A 16,689-nucleotide genomic window follows, 5' to 3' on the forward strand; every position below is an offset into this window, starting at 1 on the left:
GGATACATCCTGGTTCCTCAAGAGTGATTAATAATACAGGAATAAAGCACCACCTTGAACAATCCTGTGTGCTCTCTCCTCTATAGTAATTGCTATCCAGAACAAAAGAGTTTGGGTGAGGGCACTCATGTGATAAAAGCACTTCTGTGGGACTGACATTTAAGCACAATTCAGTGAGTCAGGGAGCCTAACCACACTTGTTTCTTTCCCTTGTCGTTGTCTTCCAGGCTCACAAGCAGCTAAGCGCAAATCCTTGGTCTGCAGCTTCCACAAACACACCCACAGCTAAAATGGCAGAAGACGCTGATATGCGCAATGAGTTGGAAGAAATGCAGCGGCGTGCCGACCAGCTTGCTGATGAAGTGAGACCGATAGCTCAACTCGAAACATGGGGTTGGGGTGGGCCCGAGAGACACATCCAGAAGTACGAGCTGATCCGGCAAAGGATTTCTAGGGCTGATTCTGTTTTCTGTCAGCTTTACGTTGAAAGCAGAATTGGAAAAGAAATGAGCCGGGGTAAAATTTAATGTCATGTTTAGTCTAGATTAAGGCATTTATTGATCCTGAGTTTGGTTTAGGTATTAGAGTCTGCATCAATTTGACTGGCCTCAGAGCAAAAAAGCAGCAATTTAATATTTTCTGAGGATTCCTTCAATTTGCCAAACCTATTAAATGTTAAAAGCCACCAATTAGGTCTCTGAAAAGTCTTAGCTGAAAACCACAGACTTTATTTTTAAAGTGGAACAGCAGCTGTTCCAAGCACCGCTGCCACTGTGTGTGAGCAACGGGAGCACAAGCCTTAGAGACTGCAGCTGCCTTGAGATGGGGTGGGAACTGCTGCATTCACGAGCCATAACAGAGCTGGGGATGAAGAGATCACCAATACCCTCTGCTCATGGTTTGATTCTGAGGGAAGGCAAAGAGCGTAGGAAAAACATACTGTCAGCATGAGCCTCCACATTAGTGTTGGAAACTGTATCTTGCCAAATCTAAGTGTCTCTTCCTCTTTTTCTCAGTCCCTTGAGAGCACCCGTCGAATGCTGCAGCTTGTTGAAGAGGTAAGGACTTGCATTTTATTTGCACTTCTGTTGTAAGCAAAGGTGATGGAGAGTTTGTTGTTTTTTATTTAACTCATGCTGTTAGGGCATGGCCATAGCTTTATATGCCACTCTGTCCCCCTTTATCCTTACCCCTTGTGAGGGTCATTTAAGACACTGTGCCCTAGTTGCCAAGTGTCACACTGCAGGGCAGATGCTGCAGCACTGTTTTGCCATACCTGAGTATCCAATGAGAGAGGCTACTTGAGACAAACCAAGGAAACAGGCTCTGAAGGTGACTTGGAGTCAGGGACAAATGGCTGAGTTTGCTGCAGAGCTCCTGGAGCCTTGTGCTGGCATAGCTCTGATGTCCCTGCCATAACACTGCAAGTGGGGAAGGTGTTGTCTTTAAATACCTCCCTCTCCATAAACGCTTGCAGTTATTTATAGAGCATCAGTCACCACAGCATTTAAATGCCACTTCTTTATATATCTCTGAAAGGTTTACTAGGATTTCAAGGCTCATGAGATGTCCTAGACTAACAGCTTTGGGAAGGGAAGTCCTTTGATTTTCTGTGGTGCTAAGGAAGAGGACCCAGGCTCAGTCCTCAGGGCTTATACCTACCTGGAGGGGTCACTGCCAGAAGGGAAAAAACAATTGAGTCAGGCTTCATTTCACCCTCTTCATAACGAAGGGGTTTGAAAGTTGGAAATTCCCAAACTCAGTTTGGTTTAGTGTTCAGCCATCAGGCGGTGGCAAACTTTGCTCCCGCCTGACAGGATATATTATTTTCAGACATCATGCAAGCCTTGGCTCTGGAGCTGGTGACATTTTTAATCAGGGTCATCAGCGCTGACAGTGCCAGTACTCCTGACAGCCAGAAGAGTGTCCAGCAGAGACAACGGGAAGAAAATTTCATCAGGTCCCACGTTCGGGAACAAGCACAAGCCCAGCCGTAGGCTTCATGGCCTTGAAATCAATCATGACTGTGGAGATCAATGGAGTCCAGTGCAGACAAAATTAAATTTCTGTGTACAGACAGACAGATGGGTCATTGAGCATAGTCAGCATTTCTTCTCCTCCACAAACACTTCAGATCTGGGCCCCTTGCAGCTGAAACATGCTCTTGTCTCACAAGCAATCTGTCCCTTTTTGCTGTTCAATTCCCTGGACATGCCATTTCTAACCATCACTTTATGTCAACTCTATGCTGGATGCAGACCCTGCTGAAATCAGTTCAACGACATGGAAGAGAGTCTCACATGGGTACCTCCACAAATGCAAGGCAGGAGAGCCTGCTGCCCCAAAGTGCCTGTGATCTAAACAGACAAGGCAGATGATGAGTGGGAAGAAAGAGAGGCGCCGGAAAGGGAAACGATTTGCTCAGGGCCAAGCCATCAGTAAATATCAGCCCTGTCTCTCCTGAGCCATATTTGTGTGACCTATGCACTGCTTGAGTCTTCCTAACATATTGAACTAGCATATTGTGAATGCCACTGGAATTTCAGTATTAAATCACAGCAAATGGCAAAGTGGGAGGAGAACTGGGACTGCTGAATTTACCAGTGAATTTATGTAGGACTCTAGCGCTCCTTGGAAGAGCTCAGCATCTCTCCGGACCTGGCTTTTATTCAGATGCTACAATATCTTCCTGTCCAAATAGAGAAGTTTCTAAAACTAGCACTTAGTAGTCAAGGGAATTCTTCTAAAATGAGCTGAATATTATTTTCACTAATGTGACTACAAAAGACCTTTAAAATTCTTCTGCGGTCTAAACAGTTGGTTGATTATTCTGACCCCATTTCCTAGCTACTTTTAAAAGAACGCAGCATTTAGGGAGTGAGAGATTTTATACTGAAAAGACAAACTATGAGCGTCTTTGAAATTGAACTTGCACTGCTCTGTTTTAATAGACCCAAAAAATCCAATTAGACTCCCTTGCTTGGCAGAACCTGTCTAGTGGGAAGAGATAGAAAATATTATTTCCCAGTGAAAGAATTCTTTTTACTCTGTTTTCTTGATACAGCAAATCTGTTACTTCTTACTCAGGAAAAGGATGCATCCATGTTTAAGCATTATTACTACATACATATATATGGAATCTTGTCATGGTTGGCTCTGCTCTGTTAGATAGCAGGAAAATACAGAATAAACAGACTGACTTGGCTCCACTATAGAGACAGAAGAGTGCTGTCCACCTGGGGAAGCCCTACAGCAGTACAAGGCAACAGTAATGCTGAAATGTAGGTCATAGCCTGGGGGACAAAACCTATATCCCCAAAGGATAGTGCCCTCCTTACCCAAGAAGACTAGTCTGAGTTTGGGACTAAGCCCTGGTGCTGTTCCCAGGGAACGTCGGCAAGGAAAACCAAATCTGTTACTGCTTCTTATTTTTATAACCCAGCTTTGTAAAAAGCTGATTGTATCAGTCCTAGCACAACATGTGAAGCAAGAAGACGTGGTGAGTGGCTTTTTGCAAATAGACACTGCTTTGCCCCAAGGCAGCTATGTACTGGGATGGCAGATTACAAAAATCAGTTTGCTTTGTGGTGCTCAGCATACCCCTGCAACACAGTTAGGTCTACACCGAGCAATGCTCATTTGAGCTACTCAGCTACCCAGTGCTATAAATACCTGTATTTTATGATGATGCTGTGCAATATTTGGGCCAAAATATGAAATGAACTGGGGCAGAAGAAGGGAGACTAAATACACAGTTTGTAGCTGACCTTCTTATCTTCTTGTTCAAGCTTTTTACCTCTGAGACAAATTTATGAAATGCAGAGTAACATGTGCAAGGTAAGGAGTAAGGCAAGGAAAAATAGTGAGTCTAATACCATATTCCAGTGGAACCACCATGGCCTTTAAATTTATCATTGTAGGATGAAAAAAAGGATGGTTTCTAGTTATGATGCAGCAAGGGAAAGAATATCAACAGGATCAGTACTGCAGAAAGCCCAGCAAGAAAGCACTTAGCAACATGTACAGACAAAAGGGCTGTTTTGTACATTTAAATCCAGACAGGACTATCTTCTCCTCTCATATGCTGGGGGGTTAGAGTCAAATTTACTAGCATATCAAAGCTGAAATAGGAAAGCGATAAATGTTTGATAATCTCACAATGCTGCTCTATGCAGGACGCTGAACTTGCAATAGGCCATTTTACTAACTAACTTCATTTGTGATTGGCAAGTGAGTTTCCCCTGACATTAGTATCATAGTCAAATGTTCCTTAGTTTGAAGAATAAAAGAAAAAATATTCTATTAATTTAGGGTTTCGTCCAAAGCTTGTCAAATCTAACTTGACATCATTAGCTATTGGAACAGTTCTGTTCAGAAGAGTGTTTTAATATATTTAATTCCACAGAAATAATATCTGGCACAGGGCAGTGTGCTTCATAATTCTGTTCTCAGTTTTTCCTATGCAGGATTAGACCCCTTTGACTATGTAAAACACATTTTTGTCTTTAGGGTGTTGACACTTCTCTTCAGTATCTCTGGGAAGTGCTAGCAATGTCAGACTGTTCTGATACATAACTGTCTGTTTTAATTTATTCAAAACAAACTCTGTGATCCATATTGATTGAAGCCAAATTCTTCATCAAAGTGGAAGTTTATGTGTTCTTCACATAACTGAGAGTGTGTATCTGTTTTTCAGGGTGTCTCCTGAAATGCAGAGAAAGCGATTTCTAAAATTTGGATTCTCTGATATATCATTCCCTTATACTGTTATGAAAATCACCCTTCAAGCTAAATCAAAGTTGGAGCAGCTGCCGTTTGTAGCAGGCATCGATGAGACACAACACACTGGAGGGACTGTTGGGTCCTTTCAAAACCCATCCCAGTTCTCTTCCTAGTTTTAATCCCACCTTGGGAAATCAAGTGACATAACAGCAATAACAAGAAATGATAGAGCAATGAATTTCCCCTTGAAAGTGCTGGGCAAATTTCAGTGAACTTTTTGTTGCAGCCTTGTCCTGAGTGAGACCCTCATAAAAAAAAAAAAAAAAAAAAGGTTTTAAAAAGCTGTTACAGAAGATTGAGGATAATGTATATTAAAGTCTCCAAAAGGGTTCCCAGTTATGCGGTTAAACTGGCTTCACTGAAGCACTGACAGATTTAGATACCTAAGAGCTGAATTAAGCCCAGAGTTTTAAAATCATATATTCTGGCTTTCTGATCAGTGGCTTAGCCAGCAGCCCAGTAGAGAACCTGGGCATATGATTCCTAGAAAACATGTTGAATCCAAACCAGTACTCATTGCTGGTTTGCTTTTATCTCAGCACCAGAGTTTAGCACTACTGAGAGGCTGAAGGACATTGACTTTCATAAACTTTATGGGGTCTATATTCATTGTGCTCTTTCACCTAATGTGATTGATTTTTAAGTCAAAAGTGGTGGCCTCCTGCTCTAAGGGGTCATCTTGCATGCAAAATTGAGCAGATTTTTTCAGAAAAACAGTTGGCAAGCCACAGCAATCTCCATGGAAATCAAAGTCTGGGGGGACATGCCAGTTGACCTGCTCATTCCTAGAGTCATGGCGGAGTGGAAAAGATTATTATATATTTTACTGTCTGTGGTATACCTGCTTTACTGATAAACTGAGGAATTCCAGAGCTGTCAGTTTAATGCCTCAACAAAAGCAATTCATGCTGTGCTATTTTCTTCTAAAGGGCAAGAGTGTGAGATGTTTGCTATACGGTGGCAAAATCCAGCAGTCCAAATTCTCCTCTCAAGTGCAACAACAAGACAGGGAGAGTCAGAAGTAACTCTGGAGAGAGAAGGCTGTAAAAGATTTAAGAGCTGGAATAAAGGGGCATGTGCTCCATGAACTCTGTAGGGTCATGCAAAAGATGCATTTTTCTTCTCTCTGGCCTGAACTACCCTAAGCATCCCATCTTTTGAGAAGCCTTATTTTGCTAGAAGCTAAACAGAGGCTTGCCTGTGCAAGACTTTAGGGTCTTAAGAAATTCCTCCACTGCACAGGAAGAAAGGAAGGCTTTAATCCTGGGGAAAGTGTACGGTTAGCGCACGTTTTCATAATAAGATGGACCTCGCTAGTTCTACCCATTCATGGCTCCCCACGTAGGATCTCACTGATGTTGGTGAGCACTGGATGTGGGTGGGAACCCTTCCTGAGCCCTCAGGACCAGACAAATCAAACCATGGGTCACTGGGCCCCTCAAGTGACTATGGCTTTTCTAGGAGTCTGTTATCAAGGTTTTATGATCGGTTGCTGTCAAACATACACTTTTGGGCTGGCACTTGACAAACACAGCTTTCATCACCTCCTGTTAAACACTCTCTAAGCAACCAGTTCAAGTGTGTCTGCTGACACCTGCTCCTGCTAAGACCAAGAGGAGTTTCTGTGATACTTTTAGTGCAGAAAATATCAACATTGTCTGTGTTTGGGCCCCAAACTTTTTTTGGCACATTTCTTCTTCTATATTCCTTTAAATTAAGAGGTTTTGTAGCTTCCAGAGGTGCCACAGTCCATTGTCACTGAGGGTCAGTTACTGAGCATTTCTCTCCTGCTCAAACATCTGGATGATGAGCATAGTTATAGAATAGTTCAGTCTTACAGACATGTTTGGTTTTGAGTTATCTAGAGGGTCAGTCACAAGGGAAATATTTAGACTTTCCTAAAAGTTCAGTATGTTTTAAATGCACAAAGGTCATTTTCTTAAAAAAAAAAATTGGCTTTACACAGATAATTTTTTTGTGAATAAAACAGAAACTTGATGCTTAATAGAAACTTGGAACAGGAGGAGATTGTCACGATGTCTGAATCACCTCTCATCTTGGTCACTGACCATCTTTTTATTAGCTTCAATATGCTTTGGATTAGACCGCAGATGCAGACAAGTATATTCAATGCACACACCTTAATATTTTCACATCAGTATTAATGCTGTGCCAGGCTGCTCTTAACAGATTCAGTACGCCTGATAAAATTAATGGCACTTGTGGCCAGGTAAGTAAAAGAAAACTGCACCTCTTTCACTCTGTGCAAGGATTTAATATGAAATACAAACCGTAAGATCTAATTGCTGAATTTGTGTCTCAGCATAGGTCTTATTCAGGTCACTGTACATCTTAGCTGCATAAAGGCGGTTTACTCAGATGTTAAAAATAGCAGGAAAATAAGGTCAGGGGGTTAAGGGGCAGTAAACATTTCTCAGCCTGACTATGTTTGGCTCATTGAAAGCCACCAACTATCACACCACCGACTGGAGATTTCTGAGCCAAATATTTAGAAAGGTCCCATGTGAGACTGTACCATAGTTACTCAAACACAAGATGACTCAGGACTCAAGCAGCCTTCTCGTGCTTGCATGAGGTATGTTTTTTAAAATACATATAAATCTTTTGGGGTAAGATATTCCTGGGTACCAAGAGCATAGAAGGAGCACAGTAAAAAGCTATTGCCCATCCAGTGTTTAGCAACTCTGACACCTGCCTCACAGAAGATGTAAGATAATTAAAAATGGTTTCCTTACTTTAAAAAGTCAAAACTAAGATGACCCTTGGACCCTAAGTTTCTAAAGGTTGCAATAATAAAAGTCAGCTGGGATACGAAGTAAACGTGGTATGAGCTTAAAGGGAAAGAGCAGCAGTGGGTACCTGGTAGATAGCTGACCCAAGAGCAGTAGAGCATGGCAGACCATGAGAAGAGGCAGGAGGCTTTTTCTCTCTACCTGGCAACACACACAGGGGTTTATTTTTAAAGAAAAGGGAGTGAACCAGGCTGCACACATCTGATGTTTTTCCCAGTTTCTGCAGTGACGTAGACATTCAAGACGAGCATGGGAGTGTAGAGAGAGGCAGATGAGAGCATAACAAGAGGTATCTTGCGTCCCTCTTAAGCTGAGCAGGATCCTCTTGAAGCAAAGCAGAGAAGCACCAGCTGCACCAGCCAGACAGCCCTTGAGTGTGGCAAAGAGTCAGGCTGGTAGCCCAGCCAACGTGGGCAGCGTGCTGCCAGCCTGCCTGGGAGCACCCTGCAAGCACAGACCGGGCAGCTGACACCCAGAGAGACGTCACTGCTCCCACAAGAAGAGATGAGCCATGGCAGGGAGCAGGGCAGGTGGGAGGAAGGATAATATGAAGTCCTTAATTTGCCTCAAGCTGGGGGAGGGTGGCCTGAAAAGCATGAGATCAGTCAGGACTCCAGGTTTCTGTTCCTCAGATTTCTGTGCAACTGTGGGTACCTGCCCTGCCCTCTCCAAAATTGACCCCAACTTTATCAGCTTCACAGGGGTATAGTTGGCTTTATGTTCATGGAAGCACCTAAATTACTGCTGCACATGTCCAGCTGACTCTACTGGCAAGCTGTCAGGCTGCAGAGGACTTACTTCATCTGTTACTGAAATGCATCAGTCAGGAGATTGTTCAGGCCATTAATTATTCACAGATGTTACCACTGCTCCAAGCAGAATGGAGCTAGTTTCCCCTTCGTAATTAAAAAGGAGCTAATCTGATCTGTGATATAGCTTAGTATCACAGGCACCCAGAAACCCGAGACACCTGATCACATCCCAGAGTGATGATAACACATGCGAAAATTGTACTTGTGAAAGGTGCCTGGCTGCTGCTTTAGGCAGGTGGGAGCTCTGAATTGCTCAGCTTTGCTCAAACTGTGTATCCAGCAAAGGTGGTAAGATTCCCACTAACCTGTGGGTTCAGGGGCACATTCAGCATAGAGATGTTTTAAAAACCCTACCTTCAAGCTCAGTCCAAAGTCTGTTGGTGATAAAGGTGTCTGTTGGCTGAATTAAAACTTGGCTCAAACCCATATCTATTAGATCTCTGAGCCAAAAAGTATAGCTTAATCCTATTAAATATTAGCCTGCTTTAAAATTATTTCCCAAGTACATAAGCTTTCTGACTTCTGTGTTGCAAGGGCTGTGTACTAACCACCGGGCCTCCTTCCCAAACATGTTTGTGTCATATCTATTTTCCTTGGGAATTTCTCCTGTGAGATAAAGATACACCTGCAATGCCAGCACCCCCCTTCTTCCCTTCTGCTTCAGAGAACTCACAGATGAACCCTCTCTTTTTGGAAATTACTGCTGTGTAAAGTGATTATTTTAATCTCAAAGTCCAGGATTTTGTGCTTTCTGAAGTAGTTCAGTAACCCAGTGAATCCTGAAGGACTTGATGGTACAATTGAGGGTATTCAGTTCCTTATACAGTGTCCAGGCACGTACGGTCTTAGGCCTGTGCCACCGGCCCCTATGACCTTGTCATTCCTTTCACTGTTTTTCTTTTGTCTTCCTATGTCCCATACCTAGGGCTGAATGTTCCCTCACTGATTTCTCTCTCTCTCTCTCTCTCTCTCTCTCTCTCTCTCTCTTTTTCTTCTCCCCCTCTCCCTCCTTACCTTGCTACCACTATTGGGATGTAGAGTAAAGATGCTGGTATCAGGACTTTGGTTATGTTGGATGAGCAAGGAGGTAAGTTCAGATTGCTTCAGTAAGGAAGTATATCCATTCTCAAAGTACTGTACTAACTGTGTGCAATCCTGAAAATGAGGGCCATAAAATATGTGTGGTTGTGCATGAGAAATCCCAAACCTCTTTGTCTTTAGCTTCGTTGTCTGACAGAGGAACGTACAATAACTGCATAAGAGTCTGCACTTCTTTCGATCTGTATCCCTTTAATGTCAAAGAGAGCTGCAGCCTGAACCATCCAAATCATCATTTTTTTCAGCAAGCTTTGGGTCAAGATCCAGCTACACGATGAGAAGATTTGCCTCCTTAAGTGTAAAATCCAACATTTATTTACACAGGTGCTATGTAATTTCCTCACTTGTTTTAGCCACAAGTCAAAGGCATGCAATAAAATGCATATGTAAAGAAGGTAAAACAGGTCTACTTTGTGAAATTTCAGTTGCTTTTTGTATAGAAATGTCAGTGAGGATAACAAGAATTTAACATTAAAAGCTACGACACGATCAGCTCGTTACAACTGACCATATAGGAGCTTTCAAGCTTAGATGAGTCCCTGTCTGTGCATGACAGTGACAAAGACAGAGCTAGATATATTCAATACATTCCAGGAAATTACATTTTTGTCCTTTATAATACTACAAAGAAGGTAGCTTCCCCGCCCCCTCCCCAACAAAACTAATAAATCTTAATTTACTGCAGACCCACAGCATCAGCAAAATCGTGTCTCCAAATAGAAGTTAAATCAACAGAGTACAAATTTCTGCTTCTCTATATCAAACCGGCCCCTCAAAAGCCCTTGTTATTATTTACTATGTGGCATGATACAAAACTGTTTTCTACAGAGGTAATGCTGTATTACTCATCAAGCCCAGACAACGATTATAAGCAATGGTATGGCATTGTTGGGAAACGGACTGCAGAACCTGACAGGCGTTTTTCATCTGTAATGTCCCTGCCTCTCTGGCACTAAAACGAATGAAACAGGACATAAACAGAAAGTATTTTCTCCTATTTGCTTTTTGATGTATGTCTCATTGCTTCCACCCCAACCTCTCCCTTTAGGGAAAAGAATTTAACCTAACCAAATTTTGTCGCATCAATTTCCCTTGACAAGAAAAATATTAGAGAGAATATTTTGTTGTCTTCAAAATTTTTTTGCCTGAACAACGGCAATAAAAGAACTATCATTGAATACAGAAAACCAGAAATTACTCATATTGAAACAGATATGGCACCTGTCTAAATAATGTGTTTTGTCTTAGAGTTATACAATTAAAATAAGTCACAAATATTGTCCATAAATAAAGAAGTCCATAAATACCTAGGTGTGTCTTGCAATGTAATGCACAGGCAGATCAGCAATAACTTCAGTGGTTCCTATAACTTCCCTTGTGTTTAGTGTTGGGAAAGTATGTTTCCATTCTTTAACTGTTATTTCTCTACAGATTATTGGGTGTTTTCATTTTGGTTTTAATCCTGAATTTTGTTTTTTACTTTGGCATTCTATTATTGCTAAACCCCTGTACACAAAAGTTGTCCGACCAACTCTAGTCATGCTAGGAACAATGGTCTGTGTGAGCTGAGGGGCTGAGACTGGACCTGAGACCTCTTTGGAGTCCAGAGAACTCAGTATTAAACTCTTACCGACGGTGAAACCTGAAATGTATATTGTATGGCCAGAGATGCAGGTAGTCGATACTTGCAGGAAAGAGTTAGACAATTTAAAAGCCTCTTTAAATTGGTTATGGTCATGCCTTAAGTGGTTCAGTAAATTTAGCTTGTGACTATACAGTATGGGTTTCTCAAGGAAAACAGCCTAACAATACTACAAACCCTGGGAATATTGTAACCACTGTACTATGCTAAATGTTTAATTAAGTTTTGTCCATTTTAGCCATATGTAGGGCTAATAATTCCTGATTATTTTCATTTTAGTGATAAAAGACATTATATTATTGGGCAAAATATGCTAATGATGACTTTGAACCCATTGTAACTAGCACAATGTGTGCAATTTAGGGATGTCTCAGCAGATTATCAGATTCAGGAAATAATTTGCTAACAATTCCATGTGATCTCCTTTCAGCTGACTGCACAAGTCACTTAAGATTATTAGGTGTTAAATATACAAAAAACATGACATTGATCTTTCCAGTGGGCGGCAAGCAGAATATCTAATCTCTGCAGTTGCTTGAAGCTCTATTTCTAGGTTTCCTTACAAAATTGCTTGCTTTGAAGTTAAACAGACCTTACAAGAAAAACGTCTTTGAGCCGATCTCAATCTAAGTAACGCAAAGCAGAACTCATTTTCAGATATCAATAAGCAGAAGTCTTTGGGATCATAAAAGGAAATAAGTCAAAATAATTTTAAGATACTAGGTATCTATACAATAAAGCCAGTCTGTCTAACTCCTTTTACTTAAATGTTCAGGTCAGATGGCTGCGCAGGGGGCCACAGAGTCTGTTATGACCCTACAGAGATGTAGGGTTTCACAAGAGGTTTCGTTATTCCTGTTTCACAGAGAATGGGACAGCCATAAAAACTAGATACCTCCTCCAGTGCCCTCTGAAGTCACTGGGAATCTGAGTGGGCTTTTACAGTAGTCCCTCTGCAATACCAAGAGTTGTTATTTTTTTGAGTCAGGTATTGTTACCCAAAACAGTTCAACACAGTTCTTCCCCTAGGAAGCCCACAGGAAGGAGCTAAGACATTAGATTCTCCTTGTTGAGATTTTTTTCCATCAGTGAGAAAGTCTTTCCCAGACCCTGTGTGCATCCATAATGCTTATGATTTTTTTAAACCTGGCCTTGAGTCAAGATTCCTTAATTAATTATTTAAATATAAATATATACATAATGCTTTAAACTAAAATGTTTACGTTTTAGATTAAAAATGTCATGCTGCAAAGGATTATTGAGCAGTGGCAGTTGCTCTGGTTTGTTGAATATGTCTTTGAAACATGCTAACTTAGAAAAATATTAATATGTGGATGCATGTTTGTTCAAAGCAGCCTCTAGAAATTAAACTGATAGTACAAAGTGGGGATATGAAGATAAACCCGAATTTCTGGCACAGGAGGGGTCCCAGAGTGGTATCTCTCTTCATCCAAAGTAAACTCTCATCACCTGGGAGTATCAACAGAGAGACTTGGACCCTCAAGGACATTTTTTTTTGGTGCGATGATGTCCTCACGCAGATTATTACAAAAGAATTTCATTCTTGTATTCAAAACAGGGTGAGCGGATAAACTTTTCAATAACAGTAGCAGCACAGCCATTTTTCATCCAAGACAAGATAGAGCACAACTCTGATAAGCCACAAAGAAAATGTCAATGCAATTGAATTTTTCTCCCTGCACTACAGCAACAGCAAATGCACAACCAGCAATGCCAGTGAACATTGGGAGCAGCTTAATCTACCCAGCAGATCTGTACTCCAGATCAAGTATGGAGACAAAACTTTAGAATAACTGAGCAACCCCACAAGCAAAAGTGTTGGCACTGTGTGATGGTACCCATGCTAACTGACCTCTACTGTTTTTGAAGGAGTTGCAAGTTTTAGCTTTGTATGAGTTAGGCTGACCTGTTTCTATGGCACTGGAGAAACAACCGTAGTAAATACAAAGTTAATTGCCATTCCTTTTCATCAAAGTTATTGGCCACTTGCATAGGCCCCTTCCCCAGCTTATCTCCTATTCAACAGCTATCATAAAAATTGATAAGCAGTGAGATGCCAAAAGCAGAGCTGCTAGAGGTGCTCCAACAACACCTGTGAGCTGAGCTGATCACAGTAAAAAATGGTTTGCTAATCAGCAACAAAACCAGTAACCATCAACTATTCCAGATTCTATAGAGAAAGTGGTATTAATTATGATGAAAGTGTAGGGCAGAGGAAAAGACAAATTAACCCCCCACAAAAGCAGGTTGTGCCTTGTCTACTGTTATTTTTAGCACAGCTACACGTGGGTTCATGAGTACTCCCTGCCAGCTTGCTTCCGTTCGTACCTGTGCACAGCAATGCCTTTCAGAGCAAGCTAGGTCAAGACTCAGGATTTCTGAAAAGGCTGTCCTAGAAATGTCCTGTGCTCCAATATGATTCTCCTTTATGGAAAATGGGATCACTGAATATCACTGGAAGTAGTTAATTTGCTGACTGGCTTTCAGATTCGGCCCTCTTGTATGCAATTATGATTACAATGTGTTCTGAGATGTACTTTTTTTTTTTTTTTTTTTCCTTCTAATTAAAATTGTCCTATGTGGAAATTGCTTCATTACACAATACTCCAGGCAAAGGAGCAAGTTCCCTTCTCCGCAGGCATTTAACTGACATTCAAGCACAGGCCGCAGATCCTGGACACTAGTCAAGGAACAGTTGTTATAAATCACAGAGGGGTTTACAAAGGTGGAGCAACTCCGTACTTGCCCTGCCCTGGTCCTGCATCCAATGCTGTGTTAAGATGTTAAGACCATAGGAGCAGCCATGGGATGCTTGTGCTACACCTTCCCTCTCCCAGCCACTTCCCCAGATCAGTCACAGAGTGGGAATTTGCCAGGCTGTTATGGAAGATCCCAGCAAAGACCCACTGGCAAAGGGCCACAATGATATGGTAAAACTAACAGGACCAACTCATAGTCCCTCAGTTGTCTCTGGTTTTAATACAGAAGTAATTCATAAGTATAACAATACAGTCAAAACTGTTTATATCCTAAGATATACCATTAGTTTGCTGTAAGATCTGGAAGATATATGGCCACTGTGTTTGAATCAAAGTGACATTCTCAGATGTAAAAGGGTATTGATTTGCCAAAAGGGCTAAGAATTAGCAGAGCTTCCTGGGGTAAAAAAAAAAAAAAAAAAAAAAAAAAAGAAATCTCAGTGAAACATAGCACTGATGTGTATTCTGCTTCTGAACAATGCCAATCCTCTTATATATCATAGATGATATATAAATGTACATATAGATGTAGTATATCCCAAGAATACTGCTACGAACCATCAAAAGATGTTTATACTCTGACCTTGAAGTGCTTCTTTAAATGGGAGATAAAGGACATGATCTTCTGCAAGTGTGAACTTGTGTAGGTTCATGGCAGTGTATGCCAGCAGACTGTCTTCCCTAAAACCTTTAATACAATACGCATAGTTGGAACAGGAAAGGTCTATGAAAACAGACATTAAATTAACCTTTTGATAGCCATCTGATTTCTTACCAGCAGTGATTAATTCTGGGCCAGGTTTTAATATCAGTTACACCAAAACAAATCCAGAGTGACCCCATTAAGTTAATTCCTCTATCATATTTATGCCTCGATAATTGTGGTTAGACTCATGCATCTATTTCCTTGCCTGTGGGACCAGATCTTTGACGGGTATAAATTGGTGTTGCTCCATGAAGCCAGCATAACTATGCCAATTTAAACCAGTTAACAATCCAGCCCACGATATTAGCAACTAGCAAATGGTTTTAGGACCAGCAGCCAGCTATCTAGACTCGTGGGCTACAAATACAACATGGGCTTTTTACACTGATGAGGTTTCCTTTAATGGAAGATAAATTAGTTGTGGTTCCCTTTTCTATTCAGAAATAGCTCAGGCATCACACACAAATCCTGAAGCAGGATAAATTAAGTCAGGTTCCTGGAGAGAGCTATAATTTATATGAAAGTCTTTGAGTCATGTCAAATACACTCGTCAATTAGCACTCATCTGTTCAGGCAGAATAGGAAACAGGGAAAGAAAGTTCAAAAGGCCCTGCTACATACCTGGCTTCAGAGAATGTGCATCTGAGCAAGGAAACGTACTTAGACTGAAAGTCACCAGTGGTACCAGATCTAGAACTGATGCCTGCAGTCTACACCTGGCATTTTCTACTGGTCAGCCAAAGTTAGAGAAAAGCAGGCAACAAAATCAGTGGAAGAAAGGTCAGTACCTCTTGTCCTTCCCAGTGTTAAAATACCCCTGTGGAAATAACCTCCTTTTAACTGAGACCCCTGAAAACCAGCCAGATTCTGCAAACACAGCTCTCACAAGCAGGAGGTGGGAATCTGCAACAGAAATGCAGCAATTCCCACCCTGCAGCATGAACCAGCTTAAAAGCCAGCTCATACTCCTACAGCTGCTTCCCGGAGCAAGTGTTGCCCCACTATACAGGAGCAGGCAGGACTCAGTGAGAGAGCAGCAGGAGCACTTAGAGGAGCATCACCTTCTACCATGTACTCATATTTCTGATGAGATTGACAATCTGTGGCTACATACATGAACCAAAGCTTCTGCTAAAGCCTCCCAACCGAAACGTAAAATTACAATGTGCATTAAAACAATCAAACCTTGTATTTCTTGTTCTTGGGTCAGCAGTTTTTCTCAGGTTTCTTTATTAGCTCCGCAGTCCTTTGCTCGCATTATATGTGCCCCTTTTAGAGGATAGCACCAGGGAACTCTGATCCTCTAACTGTATCCTTGAATTTGGGATCAATAACCACTGTGGTGTCAGGAGCCACATCCAGCTGAACATAATGAGAACTGACTGCTGAAAAGCAGATGCATCTTGTAATACTGACATGGCACCTCTGCTTCTCAAAGCCCAGCCTCATGCAAGAATTAAACAAAGAACACAACTTCAATAGTCAAATTATTTCAGCTTAAATAATTTAGGCCAGGATTTTCAAGACCCTCAAGGGATGAGACACCCATTTCCCATTAAAATTAATTAAATAAAATTAATTTTAATGGGAATTGGGTATCCAAATCCCCCAGAAAGCTTTGAAAATCTAAAACTCATTTGTTATTAGAAACCCAAGTAAGAAATTAGGCCTATTCATGTTCCCAAAGTCATCAAGAGGTGTTTTTTGGTGATGTCAACATGCACATGACTGTTTTTCTGGAAAACCTTTCTATTTTTTTTCTTTTCCTTTATGGATTGGACTCAGCATCAGGGATGACATTAAATTCCTCCTATAACCAGTACTATCTTAGTACCTTTCCTCTCAGGTCTAATTCTGTGTTTCTATTTTTTTTATTCAATATTGGGAATAGGGATGTATTTGTGTTTTACTGTGATTGCTTTACTTTACCTCTTTAGGTACAGCTACAATTTTTAATGGATTGAAATGCCACTCCAAGTAACTTTCTCATCCTGTGTCATATTTATTTGGGTATATCCTTCATGAAACAAATGGCGAGGCTTATAAAATGATGTCA

General features: G+C 41.2%; 1 protein-coding gene across 2 annotated transcripts in view; it reads left to right on the forward strand.

The window, feature by feature from the left end:
• Positions 1–223: 223 nt before the first annotated feature.
• The window catches only part of SNAP25 (synaptosome associated protein 25), a 29,886-nt gene continuing 13,420 nt past the window's right edge, over positions 224–16,689 (forward strand). For both annotated transcript variants that reach the window (XM_026846085.1, XM_026846084.1), the window contains exons 1-3: positions 224–362; positions 1,017–1,058; positions 9,446–9,494. In XM_026846085.1, the coding sequence (XP_026701886.1) occupies positions 291–362; positions 1,017–1,058; positions 9,446–9,494 (163 nt within the window). In that variant the 5' untranslated portion in view covers positions 224–290. The remainder of the gene's footprint in view (positions 363–1,016; positions 1,059–9,445; positions 9,495–16,689) is intronic.

This window comes from Athene cunicularia, assembly GCF_003259725.1.
Source record: "Athene cunicularia isolate RWA chromosome 3 unlocalized genomic scaffold, athCun1 chr3_part1, whole genome shotgun sequence".
Classification (NCBI taxonomy): domain Eukaryota; kingdom Metazoa; phylum Chordata; class Aves; order Strigiformes; family Strigidae; genus Athene; species Athene cunicularia.